Raw genomic sequence first — 25131 nt, 5'->3', positions numbered from 1 at the left:
GGCATTGGGTCTTTGTTTCTTGATGGCTGCAATGTACAGTTTTTCAAAATATTTATCAATATTTTTCAGAAGTCACAATAAAATTTAGTCTCTAATCTAGATCTTTTGTCTTCTGAGAAATTCACAATTATAATCCCCAGAACGTGCTTGTGAAATAAGTGTGTGTTGCCAATTTACTGATGGGTGGCAGTGAAACAGGTTGTGACAAAAGGTGTTGATGCTAAAATGGGATAAGAGCTCACGTGTTCCTATCTTTTCACTGCTGTGTTGAGATGTCTAGAATTCAAGAAGGTATTCTGAATCCATGGTCTCTGCTGAAACCATAATTGTGAAAGATAATGAAATTCTCATTAAAATACTTAGAGTTTAAGATACTGTCACTTTGAATTTATTTTGTTTTTAAGTTAGAAAAGAGGCAATCTATTAAGGAAGTCTAAAACTTTTGTGCAATGCATTGCTTGCGACTGATAATGTCAAATCTGTATTAGAGCACTATTATAATGTTAGAGAAGATTTATGTGCTCTTCGTCTCAAAGATGTGGGGCTTTCCTTGTGAATAAATGTGATGATGAGAGGGAGCCTGAAACTGCACTTGTTCTGAACAATATATAGTGTAATATCTGGAGGAATATCTGTGGCACCTTAATCTGAGCTTCATTGAGGCTTGAAATTCCATTTTTCTGAATTTGCACAAAAAATTACTTATGCTTATGTGTAAATAGTCTTCAGTACTGTCAATCTGTGTTCAAATCAGCCTTAGTCAACAGCAAAATAAATATGGCCTCTACTTTGACCTTTGTTTACACCCTTGTTCACGTAATAAAGTTGTCACAGGTCAGAAAACCACCACACAACGTCGTGGCTGGCAATAGCTCACCAGGACAGTCCTGAAACTGGAATACTGGAGTTACTGAAGGTTAAGATTAATGTGTATTAGTAGAGTTGTACGATGAAAGGAGGTTAGGTTGTGAAATGGGTTAGTAGTTCATTATTTTATCTCTGGAGATCTGTAATGAAATCTTGTTTTAGGCCACAAGAGAAAATGAGAGCGAGCTTTTACCTGGTTCTTAGTGAATATTTGTCCATATCACACAACTTCCACGTAATTGCTCGGGAAAAATCTTGGACTGCAGAAGTGGGGGTACTGCAGATCAAGTTTGAGGTGTATTGGCAGAACTTGTGACAAAACTTGAATGATGATTTGAATCTATCTTGGGTGTAGCAAAGCTTCTGTAGTTGTCTCCTAAGTTATCACTTATTTTTATAAATACTAAAAACTTACTAGAAGCATCTCATATTTTATCCTAAATAATGAAAAAAGCAAATAAACCTTTTACCTCCTTCCCAAAATTAAAATGTTTTCCTAATCTTATAATAGGCCTTGGTTTCCACACAGGTCACTTAAAGAATATATTTCATTCTGATCTTCCAAGGGAAAAGTATGTTCTTCATATTGGCATGTTCAGATAAGCTATATTTGGGTGAGGAAATGGAGAACTTTGGTTCACTTTTGGTTATAAAGTGAACCAGGATTCACTGTATGGAATCCTGAAGCTTGTCAAAATCACTATAGAACCTTTCATAGATAATTTTTGGAAAAGCCAGATAAAAGTAATCTTGTAAGAGTAGAATAAGATAATATTTTGTTCCTTTTTCCAGTAATTTTACCATTGAAATTTTGGACCCCGACAGTTTTTCTCCCATACAGAAGTTTTGGATTAGCATATCTCCTTTTTCTAAGAGCAGAATATTCAAGGATGTTTAACTCCTTCTTATCTCAACATGTTAAAATCAACTTTACTGACAAGGTGCAGTGCACACTTGTGTTGGTACCAGTGCTTGCAAATAAATATTCTAATCCAGCAAGTTTTTTCTACAACGTTTGAACTATAGTCTTATTTCAGAGTAATAGCCGTGTTAGTCTGTATTCGCAAAAAGAAAAGGAGTACTTGTGGCACCTTAGAGACTGGGTTTGTGGGGGGGGGGGGGGGGGGGGGAGAAAACCTGGATTTGTGCTGGAAATGGCCCAACTTGATTATCATACACATTGTAAGGAGAGTGATCACTTTAGATAAGCTATTACCAGCAGGAGGGTGGGGTGGGGGGAGGTATTTTTTCATGCTTTGTGTGTATAAAAAGATCTTCTCCACTTTCCACAGTATGCATCCGATGAAGTGAGCTGTAGCTCACGAAAGCTTATGCTCAAATAAATTGGTTAGTCTCTAAGGTGCCACAAGTACTCCTTTTCTTATAGTCTTATTTGAAATCAAACCTTCTGTTGGATGTGCTTATGACCAAGTGCTTTTTGTATACAAGTAAATAGTCTTTAACTTAGCAGTTTTCTATTATCATGAGTTTTATGTGATATCACAATTTGTTACAATTGAAGCAGAGTGGTTATGCAAAATAAACTGAAATAAATATTGTATTCCACTCTTTACTAATGTGTATGGAGAGTCTAAATTGAATGGTAGATTATTTTTGTTTATGGTTCCAGATGATTTTTTTTTTTAAGGGTGATGCTTTGGCTCCATCAAGAGTGTGTTAGGGATTCTCAGAGTTATACAGTTTGTACATGTATGCAGAGGAAGATCCTTTTTTTAAATTTTTTGATACTGGTATTTTACAAAAGAATACTGGTCTCCTTGTTTGGGAAATGGCAGATCATTTTTTAAAGGAGATGCCTCTATGATAGTTTTGTTCAAATGAGCCATGTTTGGAAAAAAATCTTCATTCCAGTTCAAGTTGATAAAATTGGTCCCTATAATTTATATGCAACATATTAATCCCATCCACACATTTCAGGACAAACAATAGGGTTCCCTTTTAAACCACAGAAGCTTTACTGAACTCCTTTTGAGTTGATGCATCATGTAACTATTCATTATAAGTTTGGCAAAATAACTAATTGACTGGACAAAGTAAAGAAATACTGCGTAAATAAACAAGAAAGATGAGAATGGGCTTGATCCCATTTTTTCTTTTTGACTGTGACTAAGCTGTGTGCATAGATATTTTATTTTTATGAACGTATTGGTGTAATTGTCATTGAGCTATCTGTTTGCGTGGGTAACACTTTGCAATGCTTTAATAATCCCTTGTTTTTCTCATTACTTCATCCTTTGTTTCTTTTTTCTTTTTAACACAAGATTCTTCAAAGACACAAATACTCCATGGTTGTCTTAATATCTGAGGCTGGTCAAGCAAGTGGTCTCTCTTGGCTTCAGGAGTGAGAATCCTCTTTTTCCTATTCTGAGTTATTGACAGAATCAATTTGAGGAAGAATTTGTGATTGACAGCTATGTTTCAGATAACAAAACATTTAAGCAAGCCGATGTTTGCCACAGTTGGTAAGTGCAGAAATCAGTTTTCTGTAATTGGGATATTCTTAATTTGTAAACTAGTGGGGAGGGAAATGTTTGATTGCGAGATCATGGTTTATTTTTTCCAGATTAAATTAGATAATGTTGTAAATAAAATACCAATAATCTGTGTATTGCAAAACCTTATGCTATAATTTAGCCTGTTTGTAGTATTTCTTAACCAATTAACTCTTTATTATTCAGAAAAGTTGTGTTTCTATATTTAGTAATACTTGACTGTTAAACTCTCTAGAAGTATGGGTTCTCACCTTGATTGGCAGATGGGAAGAGAGGTTTTTGAATCTCTAAAGGGATCTCAGATTTTTTTCTGTTGTGATATGAAATCACAGTGTAAGAAGAAAATCTAAAGGAAACTTTTGTGGATATTCTTATACAAAATTCTTACATAACACTGAAGACAGTAGAGGACCGATTAGAGGATGTTTCAGAATAATTGTCTAATTATTTTAGACAAAACCAATTTCTGTTTTTGCATCAATTAGAAATCAATTTTTAGAGTACAAAAATTCCTAACATAGAACAGCCTGTAAGTAGGCTAGGCATACTTCAGTCTACCAACTTTAGAATGAGCTTACAAGTTATTAAATGAGAAGAGAAGGGCAGATAGTGCAGCATGTATATCAAGAGTGTGTACTAAGTACAGTTTTAATGTGAAGTTACCAGTTTATGACAAACAGTTCTTGTTATCTTGATAACTGTGTTGTGCATTGTTTGGAAGATATATGGAAAATGAGTTGTATCCTGCTTAAAATATTGTGAAGTTTCAAAAAATAAAATGATGTAAAATTAAGAATAACACTTAACTAGTAAATTTGTGAGTGCACATTAATGAAAGATCTCCTGAGAAAAATCTCCTGACAAGGCTTGTATTTAACAGAATTTAAGGCTGCTCTATCTGCCTAGGAAAAGGATCATGTTTTTGTATGGGGAAATCTATTTATAAAAGCATATTGATATAGAATGTAAATCCACTTATTTCCCCCCTTTTCCTTCCCACGCAGCATTGGGGAAGGGGGATGGTATGCTTCATTGTGTTTTCTCTCTTCCAGGGATCCCAGAAGCTTTTACTTCTCCCCTCACCCTTCCCCTTCCCCGCAGTGTGTTTGCACATTTGGTGCCTCTACTAGGCTCTGTGGGCTCCACTCCCCGCTATGTCCAATGGGGGATTGGAGCATGACTGTCGAGTAAGTGCACTTCCCCCAATTCAGCAATATTACTTGATATTGGCAAGTACATCTGTTAAGCCCTGGTGTGTAATCACAGCAACCTTCGGCTTTATCTGATAGCAGAAGGGAAATAGTTTAATGGATAAGCATTGGCAAGTTTCAACCTCAGCCCTTAAGAACATGATTTATTCAGTCTTGAAAATTATCATATTCTTTATATTCAGCACTTTTAAGTAGTCATAAAAATTTTAAAATTCTAGCACAAAATCTGTCTAAATATCTATTACAATGATGGTCCTTCTCCCTTTCATTTTGTCCTTTTCCAGTCATATTAAAAAAAAATAACTTCACTTATCTTAGGGAAGTGAGCAAATAGACATTTGCAAAATTGCTTTAAAAATCTCCCTTATTTATGAATACATGTATATTCTCATGTTTCCCAAGTGATCAATGCCATAGATGTACTCAGTAGTTGAATTATCAGATGCTAAGATATGATCTTGAAGTGTGGTTTTGATTTGTCATTTGTTACTGTGCTTTACTTTCAGGTCCCTAATGATAATGAGCTACCTATTTTGGGGTAGGTATCACCCTGAGTTATTTCACTCTTCACAAAGGATATGCACTCTTAATTCATGGGTAAGGATTCTTTTGATTTTTGACTTTTGTGATTTTATCAAGTATCTTACAGAATAAAGAAAATTCAGTAAGAACATTTCACTTTCGCCCATTTATTTTTCAGATTTTTCTGTGTTAATCAGAGAGTTAACGTCATAGCATCATCTAAGAGTTTGTATTAGCTTGTAGTAATTTTGAACCTGTTTTGACTAATAAAAGCACATTTTAGGAACCGAATAATCTCTTAACAAGTATCAGTGTCTTAACTCAGCCATCCGATCTTGGTGATTTTTTTTGAGCGAGAGGAACCAAATGTTTGAGTTTATGTATATATTCAAAAGTTGGTCTATGAAACTACTTTTATGGAGTGTAAAATGAACCCATTTTTACTCTGGGAAAATAGTCTGCATTTTCAAACTAGAGTTTTCAGGGGGGTGGAGATTCTGTTCAACAGAGGTCTTTTATACAGTTTCCTCCTCCAGGCAAAGAGGGAAGGACTGAGAACTTCATGAGTCTGTTTCGGTTTTTATTTTGATATGCTTTTTAATGCTTTGAATAAATATAATCTGAAACATACTGCATATGTATTTTCATTCACTTACGGAGCAGAATATACCCACGTATAGTAGTAAAAGATCTGACTTTAGGGAGAATCTGAGATGCTTTTTAAATGGACACCCATATTCTAGTTTTGTTCTTCTCTAAACATCCACCACTTTCATATGTAAGAAATTGGTCATTCTATGCTGGATTTTAAAAAAACCACACACACACACAACTTTTCAGCATATTATGAAGGCACCATTTGCAGCTCCATGTTTGAGGTTGAATTAAGTAGCAGTGATTCTATCAATTTATATATAATACAGTGTATACACCCCAATATTTCAGCACTTTTTGAATATACAATAACTGTCTGCGAACTTACAAATAAATCCATTAATTTGAGTTAAAATTGATTTTAAAATAGGTCCTTTAAGAACAGTAACAACTGGCCTCAAAGCTCTTTTGTCCCTAATGATATTAGTAACACATCTTCAAACTTCCCTTCTAGCTAAAACTAAAATGTGTGTATGCTACATAGACTGCATTTGAAGGAATAGTTTTTGGATTAATAGTATTTTTTTGCTGTATTCTTCATAACTGAAAGTTTATTGTTCAGCAGAGGCTGACAAATAATCTGTTATAGAGAATTCCATGAAGAAGTGCCCTCTTAAAATTGCTGCCATGTCTGATTGTTCTCAGTTGGACTGAGGCCAAGCTGCACTCAGCAGAGAAGATAGTGACCCTTTCTGCTGTTAGGGGCCACTGTCTTCCCTGTTTTGGGAAGCTTGGCTTTTCTCACATTGAGAGTAATAAAAGATGTCCTCTTTGCAAATGGCCATTTTTTGTGTAATTATCTGAAGTAGGACATCATCTGTCTGTCTCTGCGGACTGAAACTGAGTTATGAAGAATATCGAACATTTACCATTAATCCTAAATTTTGCTGTCAGAAACCTACCTGTTGCACCAGATGTTGTCAGCAGAGAAGTTAGGGAGGAGAGGGGGAAAACTAGGGCCTCTGAGTACAGGGGGATGCGGGGAGTGCAGGATGGAGCAGTGACTTTGGGCGTGATGTGCAGGAGGGAGGGGGAAACTGCGGGTATGCTTTGTGCTGCTGGGAGTTGTAAATCCGTCTCAGTTAGCCAGCATGCTCTGACTGCTTTGTGCTGCTCCACAGAAGTATAAAGCAGCCAGGGCATCCTGGTGAACATGTTCCTAAAATTACTCTTTTTTTTTTTTTTTTTAATTTATCTATTTATTTTGTTTATTTATATTTTATTTTAAAGCTTTAAGGTTGATTCTTCCATTCTTCATATTACAGGAAATATCACATGTAAACATTTGCTTTTTGGGTTTGAATTCAGTGTTTGTCTGAAATTTTTAAATCAAAAGTAAATTTCCAAGCACCAATTATATATCCTCAACCTTAACTTAATCTTAGTATGTGTGATATAAGGATGATTGATTATTCCAAAATAAGCATTATAAATACAGAAAAATCCATGTTAATATATATCTGGACTTTTAAAATTTAATCTTAAAGTATGGAAATGCGCAGGTGGGATAACCAAGTAACCTAACTTTGCCCTGTAGTCATGCCATGAAGGGGGAAAAATCAGTTGAATCTGTCTGACTACAGATGATAAAATGCTTTAGTCATAGTGTATGGTTATTGCATGGTGGTGTAGCAGGGCAGAGTTAACCTAACTATGCATTTCTGTACCGTAACACATCAACAACATATTAACAAATCTTAGCATAAGATTTCATTTTAACTCTGAATTTCCATGGTGTAGAATGTTTCAGGGACAATTATACCATCCCGGTTGTTTTTTATAACTGTAAAATACCTATATATACACTCAACCTTAAGTCCATGTTAGCATAATTTTTCTCTGGAAACACAGAGGAATAACTTTTACATTATCATTATAGTTTGTCAAATGAAGAGAACCTTAAGTAAGATGAAAATAACACAAAAAATAAGAACGTGAATGTCTCTGATCCTGGAGAGAGAATGTCTGGATTTAGTTCTATTATGCAAGAGAAAACCACAAAAGTTTTTAAAATCAGTTTATTTCTTCACATATAATTTAGGTTCATCTTTGCTGTTGTCTACATGTCTGGTATTGTGTACTCTTTGTCCAGCCAATGACTAAGGCAGTGGTTCTCAACCTTTTTTTCATTTGCGGACCCCCTAAAAAATTTTGAATGGAGGTGCGGACCTGTGTGGAAATCTTAGATATATCTTCTGACTCCCAAGGTCTGGGGACCACAGGTTCAGAACCACTGGACTAAGGGATTTGATAATCAGGAACATACATAGCACATGAAAATGTGTCATTTAACTTAGTAAGATATAACAAGAATACCGCTATGCTTTCTTTGGCAAACCTCTGCCCAGTAAGAAGCAAGTCTCTTCTACTATTTTGGAGGGTAGTTCTTAAGTCTAAGAAAATGAAACTTTTTCAGGGGGGTGGGGAGAAGAAAAGGAAAAAAAACAAAACTTCAGATATTCCTTCCTGGCTATAGTTCCCAGTGCTTTACATCAGATACTACCACTACCATGCTTTCATCCAGGTTTCCACTGCTGTCACATTTGCTTGTCACAATGAAATGAATTTTTTTCTATATGCAGAAACTTTCTCTGAATTTAGAGCTAGAAGCATTTTTTGTAAAAACTTTCAAGAATTGAATGGATCAGGGTCAAATTTCTTTGCAATTAGAATAGAATGGGTCAAGAAATTCCCTCCCTGCTAGAACACTAAAGGTGCATGTGTATTTTGTGTACAATATATAAACTTTTCCTTAATTTGATCTTTTACAGTCTTAGAGAAATGAACGAACTCCCATCTTTTACAAGAATTTTGAATTTTGTTGCCTCATGTCGGTAACTGAGCTTTCTTTTTTTAAACCTCTTTGGCCTTCTGAATGGACACTAACCTTAAAGTGGATGATGATGTCTCAAATTTCCACGTGAAAGCAGTCACTGATGACTGAGGTTTTATCACTTCTGCAGGGAGTGGTTCTACTTTTCAACAATCTGCCCTCTTAGTGTGGAGCAGGGATTTTTTTTACAATAGGCAAAAGTGATGATATTGTGTTTAAAGATTGAGCTGAATGTTTACTTGACATCTTCTAGCTGAAGGACTGAGCCTACTAGTCAGGAAGAATAGTAGCTCCCGTGTCCCTAAAACCCACTGCCTCTGCAATTAAAGAAATCTAACTGTTCCGTAGTCTTTATGGTGTTCTGTGTTTAATTGTGATGCTGTCCATCAACTTTCCATTTAATAAATGTTTAAAAGCATAACTTGCTGTTTCTTGCCTTCTTACACTCTTTTCCTTCTCAGTTTCACTGCTTTTTCATTTTTTCCCCATGCACGCCCTTCCCCCATGATCTTTCCTCTTTTTTTTCTTTCCCCATATTTTGTTCCATAACTTCACCACTATGTTTTCCTTTTCATTCTCCTATCTCCTGCCACCACGCCTTCCCCCAACAACCTCTCTAGCTTTTATGTCTGTTTCTTTGCTGATTCATTTCCATTAATCCTTAATCCCATCCTTTCTCACACACTTTCTTACAGAATTTACAAGACACTCAAATCAGAGGACTACACATACCAACCAAAGACTGACCAGGGGCAATGCCAGGTAAAAAGCCAAGCTTCCACAGCTGCTGGGAAAATGGTAGTTACTGTTTCCTACCAGGTTTCCAGCCATACATATACCCCACTTAGGGTGTCTAGCTTTTCATAGCTTCTGACTAGTTGGGGTATGATACATTTGAATCCTAATCACTAACCCCTTTGACTGATGGAATGGAGAAAGTGTACACTCTCTCTCTCTGTGTTAGTCCTTCCTCATCTTCTCTATGAGGTATATATGCAAAAAACAGTTACTTTACCTCAGCCTCAGTCCAGTCTGGATCCTCCTGCTTAGTTTTGATATTTGCCACCCCTTATTGCTCACAGCTTTCTTTATGAGCAGCAGACTGAAACTGTCCTCCTCATTACCAGTTTTATTGCTGCTTAAATGTTTCTGAAAATCAGCAGTGAAAACTAACCTAAACTGCACTGAAAATATGTCCAAGTGCTGGAGAGGGACTGTGGGCAGGCTGAGAGGAACAGCACTGCATTGCTTTATACCCTGTTTTTAATTGGAAAATGTTGTAGTGTTTTATATCCGTGACAACTAAGGGTTAACACGCTCATTTGATTTTAAATGGAAGCTCAGGTTGTGCAGAAGTTGATGGTTTGGCATTGCCACACTCACCTAAGAAATTTTTCTGCTCACTTTGATCTATTTGAAGGAGCCACTTTTTTTTTTTAAATCTGAGGGTTTAATCTCTGATTTGAAGTAGATCTCTTATGCATTACTAAAAACTGAGTAGATTGAAGTTTAGATACTTTGTTGAATGACCAGTCATTGAGACGACAAAGTAAAGGTGGGAGGTGGTTCCCGTCACACAGAATTTACATATTACATTTTAAATGTGATGTCATGACTGAAGATGACAGATGGCAAAACATGTTTCAGTTGAGAAAAGACAAGGGTTATTGCAGATAGTGTCCTGGTTATTTGTTTTAGGCAAAGTGGAGTAATGATTTTGGAATAAAGTTGCATTTGTTTTGAAATAGAGTATCCACACAGAATTATTCTGGAATGGCTGTGCTGCTCAGTTTCCCCAGGTAGCTAAGCTCTAAATACTGAGCTTGTGAGATTGCAAGAAATGAGAGAAATCAAATAAGAACAGGACACGTGTTGCTCATTGTATTTGTATTTTATTGTTTACACTGAAAAAAATTCTGGAACTATTTTAGATTAATTTGAGTTAAAATGCTACTTCTTGATTAAAAAATTAAACATATTTGAGAGAAACCTGAAATGATAAATTTATCAAATGTACATTATATTAGCTAATAAGAGGTAATCAATGACCTTTGAAAACTCTAACAAGAATGTATTCTTCATCTTGGCTAGTCACCACTTGTACCAGTGGCTTCATACAGGCAGTTCATTAATGTTTAAGTGTTCAATACAAAAAAACCTTAACCTTTATAAAAGGACCTTGCCATCTGAAGCTTGTGATCAGATTCGTTTTTTCCTTCAAATTAACATTAAACCTTGTGCAATAATGCCCCATTATGGATAAGAATGAAAACCTATAAAGTCATGGAATTCAGTGAGGCTTCCAGATAAAATTTTACTTTGTCACGAAATACTACATCTGAATATGCACAAAGGTGGCAAATCAGATTTGATCTGGAAGCCTCATTAAATTCCAGTTGCCTTGAATCTGGAATTTAAGTTTCCTTTCAAAACACTAAGATAATGTAGTTTTGCCAAAATGGAAGAAAAAGTTAAAGTAAAGGAACTTAGAGATGAAAGAACAGGTACCAATTCATTCTAACTGTATCTTACACATTCTGCCTGTTCAAGCTATTACTGTAATTTCAATCATTTGACATGCTGAAGTCTAGACTCCCTACTCTTGTTTAAAATGGAAGTATGCTGGAAGGACATCTTCCACGAGGGATACTTCGCTATGAAATTTGTGTCCCGCTTGATTTTGCAGAATCTCTATTTGTTAACTTGGGCATGCAGCCCTAAAGATGAGGATTAGATTTCTAAACTCCTTCCTTTTACAATTTCCCTGTAACTGATCTGTAACAGGCTGGCAGTGTTTCCTAACACACTACCTTGTTATCAGGGAGGGAGACACCTAAAAAAAGGCTAAGTAGTGCTAACACAGTGCTGCAGTTCTATCATTACCCACCTGTTTATGATAGAGAGCAAGAGAAGGTTGGCAAAGCAGTTGTGTTTGTACAAACACCAAAACAAGTTTGGAAAATGTCTTCGTGTGAAGGGTAGTGTTCCAAAGCAGAATATCGTTCAACTTTCCAAAGAAATTTGTGTTTGTTCTGGATCAAACATGATACATTTCTGACAAAAGGAAAACATTTTTACATACTTTACATAAGTGTTCAAAAACAGTGGTTTCGAGTAGAAGTGTTCTCTTGACCATAACAATGGTGCTATGCATGCTGCTTCCATGTTGTCTTACAAGGGCGACGTCTGATTAAACAATTTTTCTTGTTGGTTTGTGGCATTTTCTTTTTCTGTAATATGTAATATAAAGAGGAATTGTTACTAAACTAACAAGAATCTACGTATCCAGTTTTCTGAGCTTCATCTTTCTTTGAAATTTATTTTGCTTCACTGTCTCTTTTAAGCTGCTGGTATGTCTAACTACTACTTTAAACAAATTAGAATTGCTTAAATTAATTGGTGTCAAGTATCAGAGGTGTAGCCGTGTTAGTCTGGATCTGTAAAAGCGGCAAAGAGTCCTGTGGCACCTTATAGACTAACAGATGTATTGGAGCATAAGCTTTCGTGGGTGAATACACATGCATCTGACGAAGTGGGTATTCACCCACGAAAGCTTATGCTCCAATACGTATGTTAGTCTATAAGGTGCCACAGGACTCTTTGCCGCTTAAATTAATTGCTGTCTGTATTTGTTATAAGAAACTACTGGTTTTTTCCAAGAACTAACTTGCCTGGAAATATTTATCCTGTCTTTAGTGCAGAGATGCCAGATGATTTATCAATTGGGAACTCAAATTGTAGTTTTACGTCTTGTGTTGGAATCCCTAAACTGGCATTCTCTGCCTCTGCTTGGCTTTCCAATTTTATGCAATTGTGATGACTTTTACAGAAGTTTGTAGTGGAAAAAGCTTGGCTGCTTATATTCCCTCCACCCCCTTTTTTTTCAGTGCTGAAAGACAGGAGGACTAAGGGTCTAGGACACAGAGGGTGCCTCTTAAAGTGGAAGGAAGATTTTATTTATATGTATGTATATGTTTAGGACAAACCATGGTTAGCTTTATCTAACTTCAGTCACACACAGCTTTTTCTGGTCTCTATCTTACACAATTTTTTCCTCAAGGGTGCATAGTGTTTAAGCATTCAGGTAGACAAAATATTGATGTGGGTGGAGAACATCAGAACTGTCAACTACGTATGTGACCTGGGGGACAATTTGTGCCCACTCATCCAATTTATGAAAGATGGCGGTTTGAGATCTGTGGAAGTACATAAGAACTATGTATGTGCAAGTAATACTTATAACAATATTTTGTATTTTCAGTCTAATCTGTGGTATGACATTCATTTGTAAACAATGGACTTTACTTTTTTTCTTCATTCCCTCCTTTGAAGGGGAATTTAGTATCTTGCCCTAGATAGTAATTGGAAACCAGAGGGATATATTTTCATTTAAAATATTTTCAATTATGCAGGCATTTAAAACTGATTTTTTTTAAACACAGGAGTCCTTGATGGACAGACAGCTAATAAATATAGTAAACCTGTCCATTGATTTAATGGGTCCCCTCAGAACTAAATCTGTTTACCATCAGCTACAGTACTTACTTAATCTAACTTGGTTATGTTCTTCTGCTTTAGTTTCTTCCACCCCTCCTTGGTCAAAGGTAGATAATACAATTTCTGTTTTATGCTATATGCCTATGAATGTGCAAAGTGGGAAATCTGACTATTAGCAATGCTTTTTAAAAATATGCTCTTTATTCACATTTTGCTTATCACAAATGAACAAGAGAAACATCAATCTTCATAATTTTTCACTTCAAAATGCTGAATTGTGTGGTATATTTTTCTGTTAGCATAACTGATACGAAATCTGGTAGAGGAAAATATATTTAGCTTTTCTTCCAAAGCACAACTGATTAGAATGATGAAGAGAATATACTCTGGTCTTCTGGGGCATTTAGATAGTCCCACCTTTATTTCCCTTTCCACTTATTTTCTGAAGATGTTCAGGTTCCTTGTACATCTTTTTTATTTATGTGGGGAAATGCAAGATTAGGGCTTGCTGATGTTGGCGTTGCCTAAAGAAGTAGACCAGCTAGTAATAGTGAAGTACCTCACATGGACCTTACACATCTATCAGTGCAAACCCTAATTTACAAACGAATTGTGGGTTGAACAGTTTATAACATTGAACACCTCAAAATCATAATTTAATTTGCAGAATGGTGCACTGCCTCATTTTCTTCTTGTTCTTCAAGCCACTGCAGAGCCATTTCTAATGCATTGAAGGCATCAGAATTTGAAGGGCTGTCAACTTATTCTTTGTCAGCATCAGCATTTAACTAGATTTACATACTAGATATTTTCTCATCATGAAACCTGATGCAGTTCTCATTAAGAATGGAAAGACTGCTATTGGCTTTTGCAGGATATGGGTTGGGCCCCTGTAAGCTTTCAGAAGATCACAAAACTTGCTGTTCAGAGGTCATATCCAGGGAGTCGGTCATAGAATATCAGGGTTGGAAGGGACCTCAGGAGGTCATCTAGTCCAACCCCCTGCTCAAAGCAACACCAGTCCCCAACTAAATCATCCCAGCCAGGGCTTTGTCAAGCCTGACCTTAAAAACCTCAAAGGAAGGAGGTTCCACCACCTCCCTAGGTAACACATTCTAGTGTTTCACCACCCTCCTAGTGAAAAAGTTTTTCCTAATATCCAACCTAAACCTCCCCAACTGCTTGTTCTGTCATCTGCTACCACTGAGAACAGTCTAGATCCATCCTCTTTGGAATCCCCTTTCAGGCAGTTGAAAGCAGCTATCAAATCCCCCCTCATTCTTCTCTTCTGCAGACTAAACAATCCCAGTTCCCTTAGCCTGTCCTCATAAGTCATGTGTTCCAGTCCCGTAATCATTTTTGTTGCCCTCCACTGGATGCTTTCCAATTTTTCCACATCCTTCTTGTAGTGTGGGGCCCAAAACTGGACACAGTACTCCATCCTCACCAATCACTGGAGGAGAGAGCTTTGGGGGAGCCTGGATAAGTTTTAGCAATGGTGGGTTTCAAGAGTTAAAACTTTTTCTTCCATCTGAATGTTAGTGTTAGTTATGTATGAGATGGGAATGCTGTTAGAAGACCAATACATATTTTAAAGTAATTTCTTCAGTATTTTTGAAGACTAAGTTTTCTGCTTATCTAGGAAGTCAAACTATCACACACAGCAGTAATAGAACATAATTCATTCAAGCTTGCATATTGGGTGTTGTGTTGAACGGAAATATGAATATGTTGTATTTCAGGGACCTTGTGAATAGCTCAATTTTGCCAATAAATTTCTAGCCAGTTCTGTTCAAAAGCTTGATGAGTTGCTCTTTTTCCTTTGGCATATACATACTCTCTCCCCAAGATTTTTTTTTATGGTTTTGATCCTGCCAGTGATGATTGCCCTCTGTATTTGTTGGTTTCAGGGGGATTTGACCTCATAAGCAGAAAGTTTTGATTCCAAATACAGTAAAAGTTGTTTAATAGTTATGCCTTTGTGGATTCTACTGTGTCTTGGTTAAGTGGGTTTAAATTAAATTAATCTAAACCTAATGTAATGTTTCTGTAACTTGTTCTGTTCAGCTGAAGAATAATTACCATTTACCCACCTCTTATTTATATGCAAAGGGAGAGGTTTTCACAATTGCTTACACACAATTATGCATGTGTTCACTTGTAAAAATTTGACCTAGAGTTGATTTGCAGTTTGTTGCATTTTTAAACATTAAAATGTTGAAAAAATACATTACTTGATATTTCCTGGTTGCCATTGTGAAAGCACAAAATCTATGAGCAGTATGTGACTTAACCATTTTATTAATGTGTAATGGTAATTGACAGGTTAAGTAGACTGAAAATCACAACAAAAATGTTGAATAATTAAGATTCTCATTGAAATGACCAAGCACTCATTCAGTTTAATGGAAAGAAATAGGTTATCTGAGCTTCATCTTACTAAAGTTGTTTCCCAATGATTTGTGTCTCTCCAGTGTTTGGACTGTTTCCTTTCTCCTCTCAGATTTTACTTGATCTAGAATATACAGAATCATTACATGTAATATTACTTCAACTGTATAAAATATAAAATTGGAAAGGAAATAAATGAATAGTTACTTATTTTATTTGTGGGACACAGATACAAAAATAAAGCAGCCCATTCATTATTAGAATTTGACAGTTTTTTCTGTTTTTTGTTGCTTTTTTTAAAAGAAGTCAAAATGAGTCTAATTGCTCACTTTTGTTTATCTAAATATAGAGTAAAATTGACAAACTAATACCCAGGGGAGGAGGAAATAAAAACTAAATAAAATAAAACTCCAGACAAACAAGTTTAAAGTCATTGCTCTTATTCTTTCTTCCCTAGGATATTTTTACAGTTTAAGGCATACATTTCTTCAGAAGCACTAATGGATGTTGACATGCATTGGATAAGGTGGTGACCACTGGAAGTAATCTGTTGCTACTCACTGCAGAGAGGCTAAATTGACTCCATTTGGAGTTCAGAGACGAAGCGGTGTGGACGTATCAAGATGACTGATCCTATGATGGATTTTTTTGATGATGCCAACCTTTTTAGCGAGACGTTAGAAGGTTTGTCGGATGATGCCTTTGTACAACCTGGACCTGTTTCACTAGTTGATGAATTGAACTTGGGTGCAGAATTTGAGCCTTTGCACATAGACTCATTGAACCATGTGCAAGATACTCAAACTCCACAAAAGATGAGTGAATTTGAGCAGTTAAATCAGTATGATTCATTGAAACTTCAAGTAAATCAGTCTTTCAGCAGTCCAGCTGACAGTGTTTTATCACCACACACTCAATTTAATTGCTCACCAATCCATCCACAAAACCAATCCAATGGAATGTTTCCTGATGTGGCTGATGGTAGTCCTATGTGGGGTCATCAAACTACCACAACTGTTCCAAATCAAAATGGGTCCCCTTTTCACCAAGGACATTCTCAGTCTATGCAGCAAAACAAAGGTTTTGTAGCACACCATGACTTTGCCTTATTTCAGGCCAACGAACAGCAGCATCAGTGTGCCTCACTACAGTCTCAACAAAGCAGAAACAACATTAACACAGGGCAAGATGCTCTGAATCAGCCAAAAAACTTTATGGAGGTTAACGTATCTGCTCCACGCAGAGTCAGTGTTACTCATCCACCTCAAATTGCTAATCCATCAACTTCACAGCAGCCTCTCTCTGTTCAACAGTTTTCTCAAAATGCCAGTGCTTCAATACATTTTTGTGGGAATCAAGAAGGAAACTTTGATGGACAATCTCCAACTATGACTCCTTGCTCTGTTAATAATACACAGCGGTTTCCTTCTCCATATTCTTACTCTAATAACCACATTTCTCCTACTAGCCTTCTACAGTCTTCTACTGCTCTTTCTACTAGCCAACAAACTCATCCTTTATCTGATTATACTGGAAGTGATGCCTTTACATCTCAAACAGGGACCAAGCAAGAAACCACCGAGCACCTCTTGAATCCTAACACACCTTTGAATTCAAATAGTTTCCAGATGTTGCATTCAGCACATCCTCAGGGCAGCTTCAGTAGTTCAAAACTCTCTCCTGTGAACATTAATTTTCCAGCCTCTGCGGGTTCTGCTTCTCAGATAAGCCATTTCAGTGATCCTATAGAAAGCAATGGTTTTTCATCTTTGGATGAGAACTTACTTCATCAAGTTGAGTCTCAAGCTGAATCATTTACAGGACTTGATCCAGAGGACCTCCTTCAGGAAGACCTCCTACCCCAATTTGATGATTCAGCATTTGTTCAGGACACTTCAAGCCACATATTAGAGCATGACCTAGAACACCATATTACCCCACAGCAAATAACACAGTCATCTGATATTGCTCGGACAGAGTCTCAAAGTCAGATGCATCCCTGGCATTCTTCAGTTTCTAATCGGCATCTACAAGATAGAAATCGTATAGCCTTGCAAGGGCAGGTATGTAGCCCTTTTTTGGGAGGGTGTGGCTTAATTGTACCAGTGAACTTAATCATATTGGTAAGTATTCATTCTTTGTCCACAGATAACTCTAAAATATCTGATCTGTTGTTGGTCATTTGTTAGTAAAGAATAGGTAACTCTTCTATCCTTGAAAAGAAATTACAACCCATATCCCTAAAAAAGTCAAACCCTAAATATAAACACTGGTTGTTACACTGAACACTTACAATTCATACTCCTATCTAAATGGATGAATAATATCTATAATTTAGCTTTCTTAAATACTAAAATGGTTACTACAGAATTAGTTTTAGAAATACTACTACAGTATTTGCCTGAAACTAAGAACTTTGTGTGACTGCTGCAGTCTACATCTTATTTTTGTTAGAGGAAGAATTTGTCACTAATGTGTACTTAGGTACAAATACGTTTTAAGAAGTGTTTCAGAGTAGCAGCTGTGTTAGTCTGTTTTCCGATGAAGTGAGCTGTAGCTCAGGAAAGCCTATGCTCAAATAAATTGGTTAGTCTCTAAGGTGCCACAAGTCCTCCTTTTCATTTTAAGAAGTTTTTTGTTTTAATAAAAAAGATTGAAGTATAGCTTTAAGCATTTGAGGGACTATTTTTCTCATAGTATAATGCAGGCTTTTACTTTACTACCTGCAGTGTAACCAGTTGTATATATTCCCTACTAGGTAACTTTTTGACTATGTTGAGTGAGTAGAAAGACAAGGATCTGTCCTGAAAGCTATAATGCCTTTGAATTTCAGGGGAATGGAAAAAAATGCTGCTTTATTAAAAGCCTGAAGAACTAAGGAGAAAAACTCATGGTTTTACCTAAACTTTAAATACCAGAAATGCTAATTCCTGTATTATTGCCTTTTGTTGCTTATAGCCTCTGTGGAGGACACGAGAAGTGGATTAGATTTCTTAGCCCTTAATTGAGTGGGTGGCTGTGTTGAGTCTTTTTTTTTAAAGTGATCTTCATTTTCACCTGTTTGTTAGGTATATGCTTACGTTAAATAGGTGTTTGATGAAAATTACTGAGTAAAAATCACTTCATCTTCGATTTTAGTTAGCTTTTTTGTTCTTGTGATTTCATACATTTACTAGTTCTCAAGTTATCCCTTCCAGAAAAACAAACACAGAAAACCAGGATGAGCAAGACCTGAATTCATGTAAATCAGTGCAATACTGTCCTGTTAATCTAACTTTTTAGAAAACTCCACTCTATAGCTTGCATCACCAAACGTGTACACTCACCCCACCCCACTGAACTCAGTGGTGTGAACTTGAAAGACACCGAGCCATTTAAACTCAGATTTGTAAGGTCAGAAGGGACCACTATGATCTAGTCTGAACTCCTGTATAACACAGGCCTGCACCACACCCAGTAACTTCTGTATCAAGCCCAGAAGTTAGCTTTGAGCTGCTGCATACCTTTTAGAAAGATATTTGGTGTTAGTGATGGTGAATCACCACATCACCAAAAGTTAATTATCATCACTGTTTTTTGTGTGTGTTCTTATTTCTAGTTTGAATTGGTCTAGGACTAGGTTCACCTTGCAACCATTTAATCTCCTTATGCCTTTCTATGTACTATCAGAAATCTCTTCCTCCTGTAGCTGCTTGTAGACTGTGATCAAGTCACCTCTGAACCTTCTCTTGGATATACTGTAGATTGAGCTTTAGTCTCTCCATATAAGGCATGTTTTCCAGACCTTAAATCATTTTTGTAGCTCTCTTCTGAAAGCTTTCCAATTGAACATCTTTTTTGAACATTTAACATCCTTTTTCATTCCAGTAATGGTTTCACTAATTCCATATATACACTTCCTTAATCCTACTTGATATTCCCCTACTTATACATTCAAGAATCACATTTGCTCTTTTAGCTACAGCATTGCACTGGGAGCTTATGTTCAGTTGGTTACCTACCATAATCCCTTACCCCTTTCTTCAAGTCCTTTTAAGAATCCCTGTTTTTCCAGGATACAGTCCTCCATCTTATAACTGTGGCTTACATTCTTTGGTTTTTAAATGTATGACCTTGCTTTTGGCTATATTAAAAGGTATGACGATCAATTGAGTTCACCTTACCAAGCAGTCCAGGTCAGTCTGTGTAACGGACCTGTCCTTATTTACCACTTCATCAAGTTTTGTATCTTTGCAGATTTTACCAAATATTTTATATTCAAGATGTTGGCTAGTATAAGGCTAAGAACAGATCCCTGTAAGGCTCTAGTAGAAACACCCACTTTTGATGATGATTCCCCATTTACAGTTACTTTTTTGCGATCTTTCAGTTAACAAATGCTTAATCCATTGAATATGTGCCACATTGATTTTGTGCATAACGTAATGTTATCAGAATGTCATGTAGGAGTAAGTTAGCATTAACACAGTTACCGTGATCAACCAAACTTGTGATCTCCTTTTTAAAAAAAAAAAAAAGTTTGTCTCACTTTCCATAAAACCATGTTGATTGGCATTCAGAATACTACCATCTTTAATTCTTTGCTGATTGTCAACATAAGAATGGCCATATTGAGTCAGACCAATGGGTCCATCTAGCCCAGTGTCTTGTCATCCAGTAGTGGCCAATGCCAGGTGCTTCATAGGGAATGAACAGAACAAGCAATCGTTGAGCGAGCCATCCCCTGTTGTCCACTTCCAGCTTCTGGCAGTCAGAGGCTAGGGGCTCCCAGAACATGGGGTTGCATCCCTGACCATCTTGGCTTATAGTCATTGATCTATCCTCCACGAGCTTACCTAATTCTTTTTTGAACCCTATTGTAGTTTTGGCATCCACAACATCCCCTGGCAACGAGTTCCAAAAGTTGATTGTGCGTTGGGTAAAGAAGTACTTGTTTGTTCTTTTTAAACTTGTTGCCTGTTAATTTCGTTTGACCCCTGGTTCTTGTGTTATGTGAAGGAGTAAATAACGCTACTTTCTCCATATTGTTCATGATTTTACAGACCTATATTCTATCCCCTCTCTTTTCCAAGCTGAAAAGTCTGTCTTTGTAATCTCTCCTCATATGGAAGCTGTTCCATCCCCTTTGTCATTTTTGTTTCCCTTCTCTGTAGCTCTTCCAGTTCTGGTGTACCTTTTTTGAGATGGGGTGACCAGAACTGCATGCAGTATTCAAGCTGTGGGCTTATTATAGTGGCATCATTATATTGGTTTCTTTTTATTCCTTTCCTAATGGTTCCTAACCTTCTGTTAGCTTTTTTTTTTTTGACTGCCATTGCACATTGAGCGGATATTTTCATAGAACTATCCACAATGACTCCAAAATCTTTGAGTGGTAACAGTAGTGGGGATTATGTTTTCCAATGTGCCTGGAAAACATAATCCCCACTACTTTGCATTTATCAGCATTAATTTTCATGTGCTGTTTTGTTGCTAATCATACAGTTTCGTGAGATCCCCTGCTAACTCTTTGAAGTCTGCTTTGGACTTAACTATCTTAAGTAATTTTGTATCAGCTTCCAATTTTGCCATCTTGCTGTTCACCCCTTTTTCCAGATCATTTATGAATATGTGGAACAGCACTGGTGGTGTTGAACACCACAGATTCCTAGGGGGCACCACTATTTACCTCTCTCTAGCCACTATTTACTTTTGACCATATCAGCCTTAGTCATCTATGTTTTGAAAATTTTGGTTAACATTATTAGCCACAAGCAATCTTTTTTCCTCTTTAAAAAGAGAGAAAATAAATTAAATGTTAAACCCTACATTCCAGCACTGTTACGAAATTAAATCAGAAAAATAAGGAAATGAGAAATCCTATGCCAATTTTAATTTGTCTGCATAAAAATGCTATGTGTGTATAATGTAAATAGTCAAGCAAATTAGCATGGCTTGATTTGGGAGCATAGGAAAGTGCTATACTTGAACAGATCTGTGATCTGTTTAGTCAGATATTTGGTTTCCCAATGAAGGACAGTACTTCAGAAGAAGGTGCAAGTCTCCATAAGAGACAATTATGCAGTGACATGCCCACAAGGGAATGTTTTTAACCTCAGGGGCTTAGTGGCTGACGGGCATGAGGTTTGTTGTATAACACTTTCAATTCCTTACTTTGATGTGTTAAATGCATTGTCTTAACATAGGTTTTTTGCATTTAATTATTTAAAATGGAAGGAGGAAAATATATTTACTTAAAGAATGCTTATACATCTCTCTTGTAACCTACTCTTTGTGGGATCTCCCACCATAAACCACTAATTTACTTCAAGATTATTAGCTTGACGCTTAAAATAAAACTACACATTAAACTGTGGGGTTTCCATGTCTTTTATTTTGGTTACTGCTGTCTGTACTGCGTGGAAAGAGGGACTGCCCAAGAGCAGTCACAAGGCTGAATGGTGATCCTTCTTCACTACGGGGGTATTTGAGAGGGAGCTGTGTTTTAACTAGTGCCGAGAGAGTTTTGTTACTGTCGTGTAGACTGTATTAACTAAGCAGTTCAACGGCATTTTACCTTGAAATCAGAACAGTATCTGATAGGTCCGTAGAGCTTGAAATAAGCAAGCTTTATGTGGATACAATAGAGGAGAGTTGGAAAGTGAAGTCCATCCCCTGCCCTCGTCCAGACACATGGTTCTGACCGTGGACCCTCTCCCCAGCCACTATTACAACTTGTAAATTAGAATAACCGCTGCAGCACTTTGTGCAGTTGCAGTGGGTTTTGGATCCTCTGAAATTCTGTAACTACAGATTCCTTGGCTTGTCCTCTAGTCTACCCCCTTGTAGTCTCTCTGCCACCCTATCTGGGATCAACACAGAAACCCTCTTCATGGTATGCAGGAAGTGCACAGATGCCTGTGCATAGTAGGCCTGTGATATATCCCTAAAGTACAGATTAAGTCATTCAGATTGCCATATGCTGGCCCTCTTTACCATGTGTGAATTTTACCCTATAAGGTTTGACACTAGTGGGGCTTCTCTGTACCACTAGGATTGAGAGGGATTTTGAAAGTATTGATGTAGTACTTACCTATCTTAGGTATTTACGAGGGACCTACTGCCTTGGTATCTAACCTGTTGTTACTCATATTAGAGGAACTCAATGAACTGAAGCCTTCCAGTTACAGGGAATCTCTTTGGCAGGGGGAAAAGATGCTCTCAGTGGCCTCTGAAAATACCCAAATCAATTAAAAGATAGAGCATGAAGTCTAACTCTTTACCTGATTGCCTGCAGGTGAGGGAAAGAGAACTTGCACAGGTAATCTTTGTTTCACGAGGAATTTCCACCTCAAACTAGTGCAGAATTTTGTGTCCTGAATACCCTTTTAATCCTGCGATCCCCATTCCCAGTGATGCCCTCTATTTGTGCATTAATGTGTTCCTTTCTGTTGACCGTGTTCAAAGTATAAAAAAAATTAGACATGAAGTACTGTCATATCATGGAATTGCTTTTTATGTGTAGGAGATTCTGGTTCCTTTAAAAAAAAACCCAAAAACCAAAACCTAATTTACTTTATAAAAATAAGGAACCTCCTCTCACACTGAACACACCAAAATCACTGAGGTTCTCTTGCACAGGTTGGGATGGATATGAGTGGCTAATCTAGGTGTTACAGGTTCCTGTGTGCCATGCAGTCTAACTAGAGGATTTTGGGAGTGTGTCAGGCCAAGAAAAAGTGAGGGGTAAGAGTTGCTGGATTCTTCAGTTACTCTCTCTTATGCTTTGCAGAAGAAAGCGTTCACCTGTGATACTGCATCCATAAGAATGGTGCTTGGGGTATTATCTGTACTGGAAAAAAGAATAGTGTTAGAAAATATGTTCAATAACATGATGTTAAAAAATTGCTTTCAGTGTGGACGAAGGACAGTTGTATTTAAAAAATATGGTTAACCACAATCAGCTGAAGCATTTTTAAACATGACTTCCCTTGTCCATAAATTCAAAATTGTGTTTACCGCGTTGTTTAACATGTTTCAAGCACAATATATTTTCCCACTATAGATGAGGTCTCGAAGGATTGATTTGATCTTGCCATAATGACAGCTGTGACCCTCCTCAATGCACAGCCTATTTACCGTGCATCAAGAAAAATATTTGGACCATAGTGAATAAACTGGTGAACAAAAAATGGCATTCAGCAGTCATCAGGCTATTCTTTAGTGTAGAGGAATGTGCTATATTAAACTCCCAGTGCAATAAAACGGTTTATGAAAATCAGATTTATTTAGTCTAGCTTCAGGTGTTGCATTGTCCTGATTAAGCAGTCAGGTAGAAGGTCAACTATAGTAAAAGCTCTGTTATCTGACATGTTCAGGGACTGGGGGCTGCCGGTTAATTGAATATTCTGGTTAAATGAGAGTTATAGTTTACCAGTGGAATACCAATTTTCAAAGAACTGGAATACAATAAAATGAATAAAGTATAAAATAGTATGCAGGTACTCACCAATCCAGTAGTAGTACTGCACTGCAGAGTGGTTGGTTTCTTGAAGCACTTAGGTGTATACAGATCAAGTTTTCTATACAGTAGGTTATCTTATGACACTACATGTCACTATGGGCAGTGCATGGTGTACACCCAGATCACTAAAAATACACTTCACATTAAAACTATACTGAACATAATTTAATCTTTGATGATTCAGAAGGCACTTCAGGATCTTGCAGTGCCTCAGGGTCATCATTATCAACACCAATTATCATTGTAGATGTAGAAGGTGTTGGAGTTTGGGCTGAATTTGTAATGACCCTATCACATTGCCTAGAAGCTGCTTTTTTTAAATAAATCCCTGATATCATCTTGCTTACTTGTCTTCTGCCTCTTTTGCATAAAAGTAGAGTCCAGAATGTACAATTGAATAACATGCTGGGCAGTATACTAGTCCCGGTTACTAGATTGAAGGTTTGTATTGGGAGATATCGGAAATGCTGGTTAACTGAGCTTTCTGGTTAACTGAGTGCCGGATAACAGAGCTTTTACTGTACATCTAATTTTCAAACTGCTCTGTATCCATCTGACTGTCTATATCAGGGGTGGCCAACCTGAGCCTGAGAAGGAGCCAGAATTTACCAATGTACATTGCCAAAGAGCCACAGTAATACGTCAGCAGCGCCTTCCCCCTCCCCCCATCAACTCGTCCGCTCCCACTGCCTCCCACCAACTGGCAGCCCTCCTGACACCTCCAAGCCCCAGGCAGTTGCCCTTTTGTGGCATGCAGGAGGATCTGCGGTGGGGTGGAGGGAGGAGTGAGGGCACAGCAGGTTATGGGCAGGGGGTGGGAAGGGATGGAGTGGGGGCAGGGCCTGTGGCAGAGCCAGGGGTTGAGCAGTGAGCAGTGTTCCCTCTAATTTTTGACAGGCCGTGTGTGCAAAAAATTTCTTCTATGCAAACTGTGCTTCTGTGCAAATTTGTGTGTGCGTGGGGTTTAGGATCTGTGTGCACGCGTGCACAGCTTAGAGGGAACAGTGGCAGTGAGCACCCCCGGCATATAGGAAAGTTGTCACCTGTAGCTCCAGCCCTGGAGTCGATGCCTATACAAGGAGCCGCATATTAACTTCTAAAGAGCCCCATGTGGCTCCGGAGCCACAGATTGGCCACCCC

The 25131-nt window shown here is 37.3% G+C and overlaps 1 protein-coding gene across 5 annotated transcripts in view; it reads left to right on the top strand.

The window, feature by feature from the left end:
- CHD9 (chromodomain helicase DNA binding protein 9) overlaps positions 1-25131 on the top strand; it is a 182314-nt gene that overhangs the window by 6185 nt on the left and 150998 nt on the right. For 4 of the 5 annotated variants that reach the window (XM_074968615.1, XM_074968613.1, XM_074968614.1 and 1 more), the window contains exons 2-5: positions 3150-3350; positions 4433-4567; positions 5098-5188; positions 15946-17551. In XM_074968615.1, the coding sequence (XP_074824716.1) occupies positions 16112-17551 (1440 nt within the window). In that variant the 5' untranslated portion in view covers positions 3150-3350; positions 4433-4567; positions 5098-5188; positions 15946-16111. The remainder of the gene's footprint in view (positions 1-3149; positions 3351-4432; positions 4568-5097; positions 5189-15945; positions 17552-25131) is intronic. The other variant, XM_074968612.1, reaches the window with a different exon arrangement.

This window comes from Natator depressus, chromosome 12 (genome assembly GCF_965152275.1).
Source record: "Natator depressus isolate rNatDep1 chromosome 12, rNatDep2.hap1, whole genome shotgun sequence".
In the NCBI taxonomy this organism is placed as follows: domain Eukaryota; kingdom Metazoa; phylum Chordata; order Testudines; family Cheloniidae; genus Natator; species Natator depressus.
The sequence above is the reverse complement of the archived record's forward strand: the minus strand, read 5'-3'. Positions and strand labels throughout refer to the sequence as shown.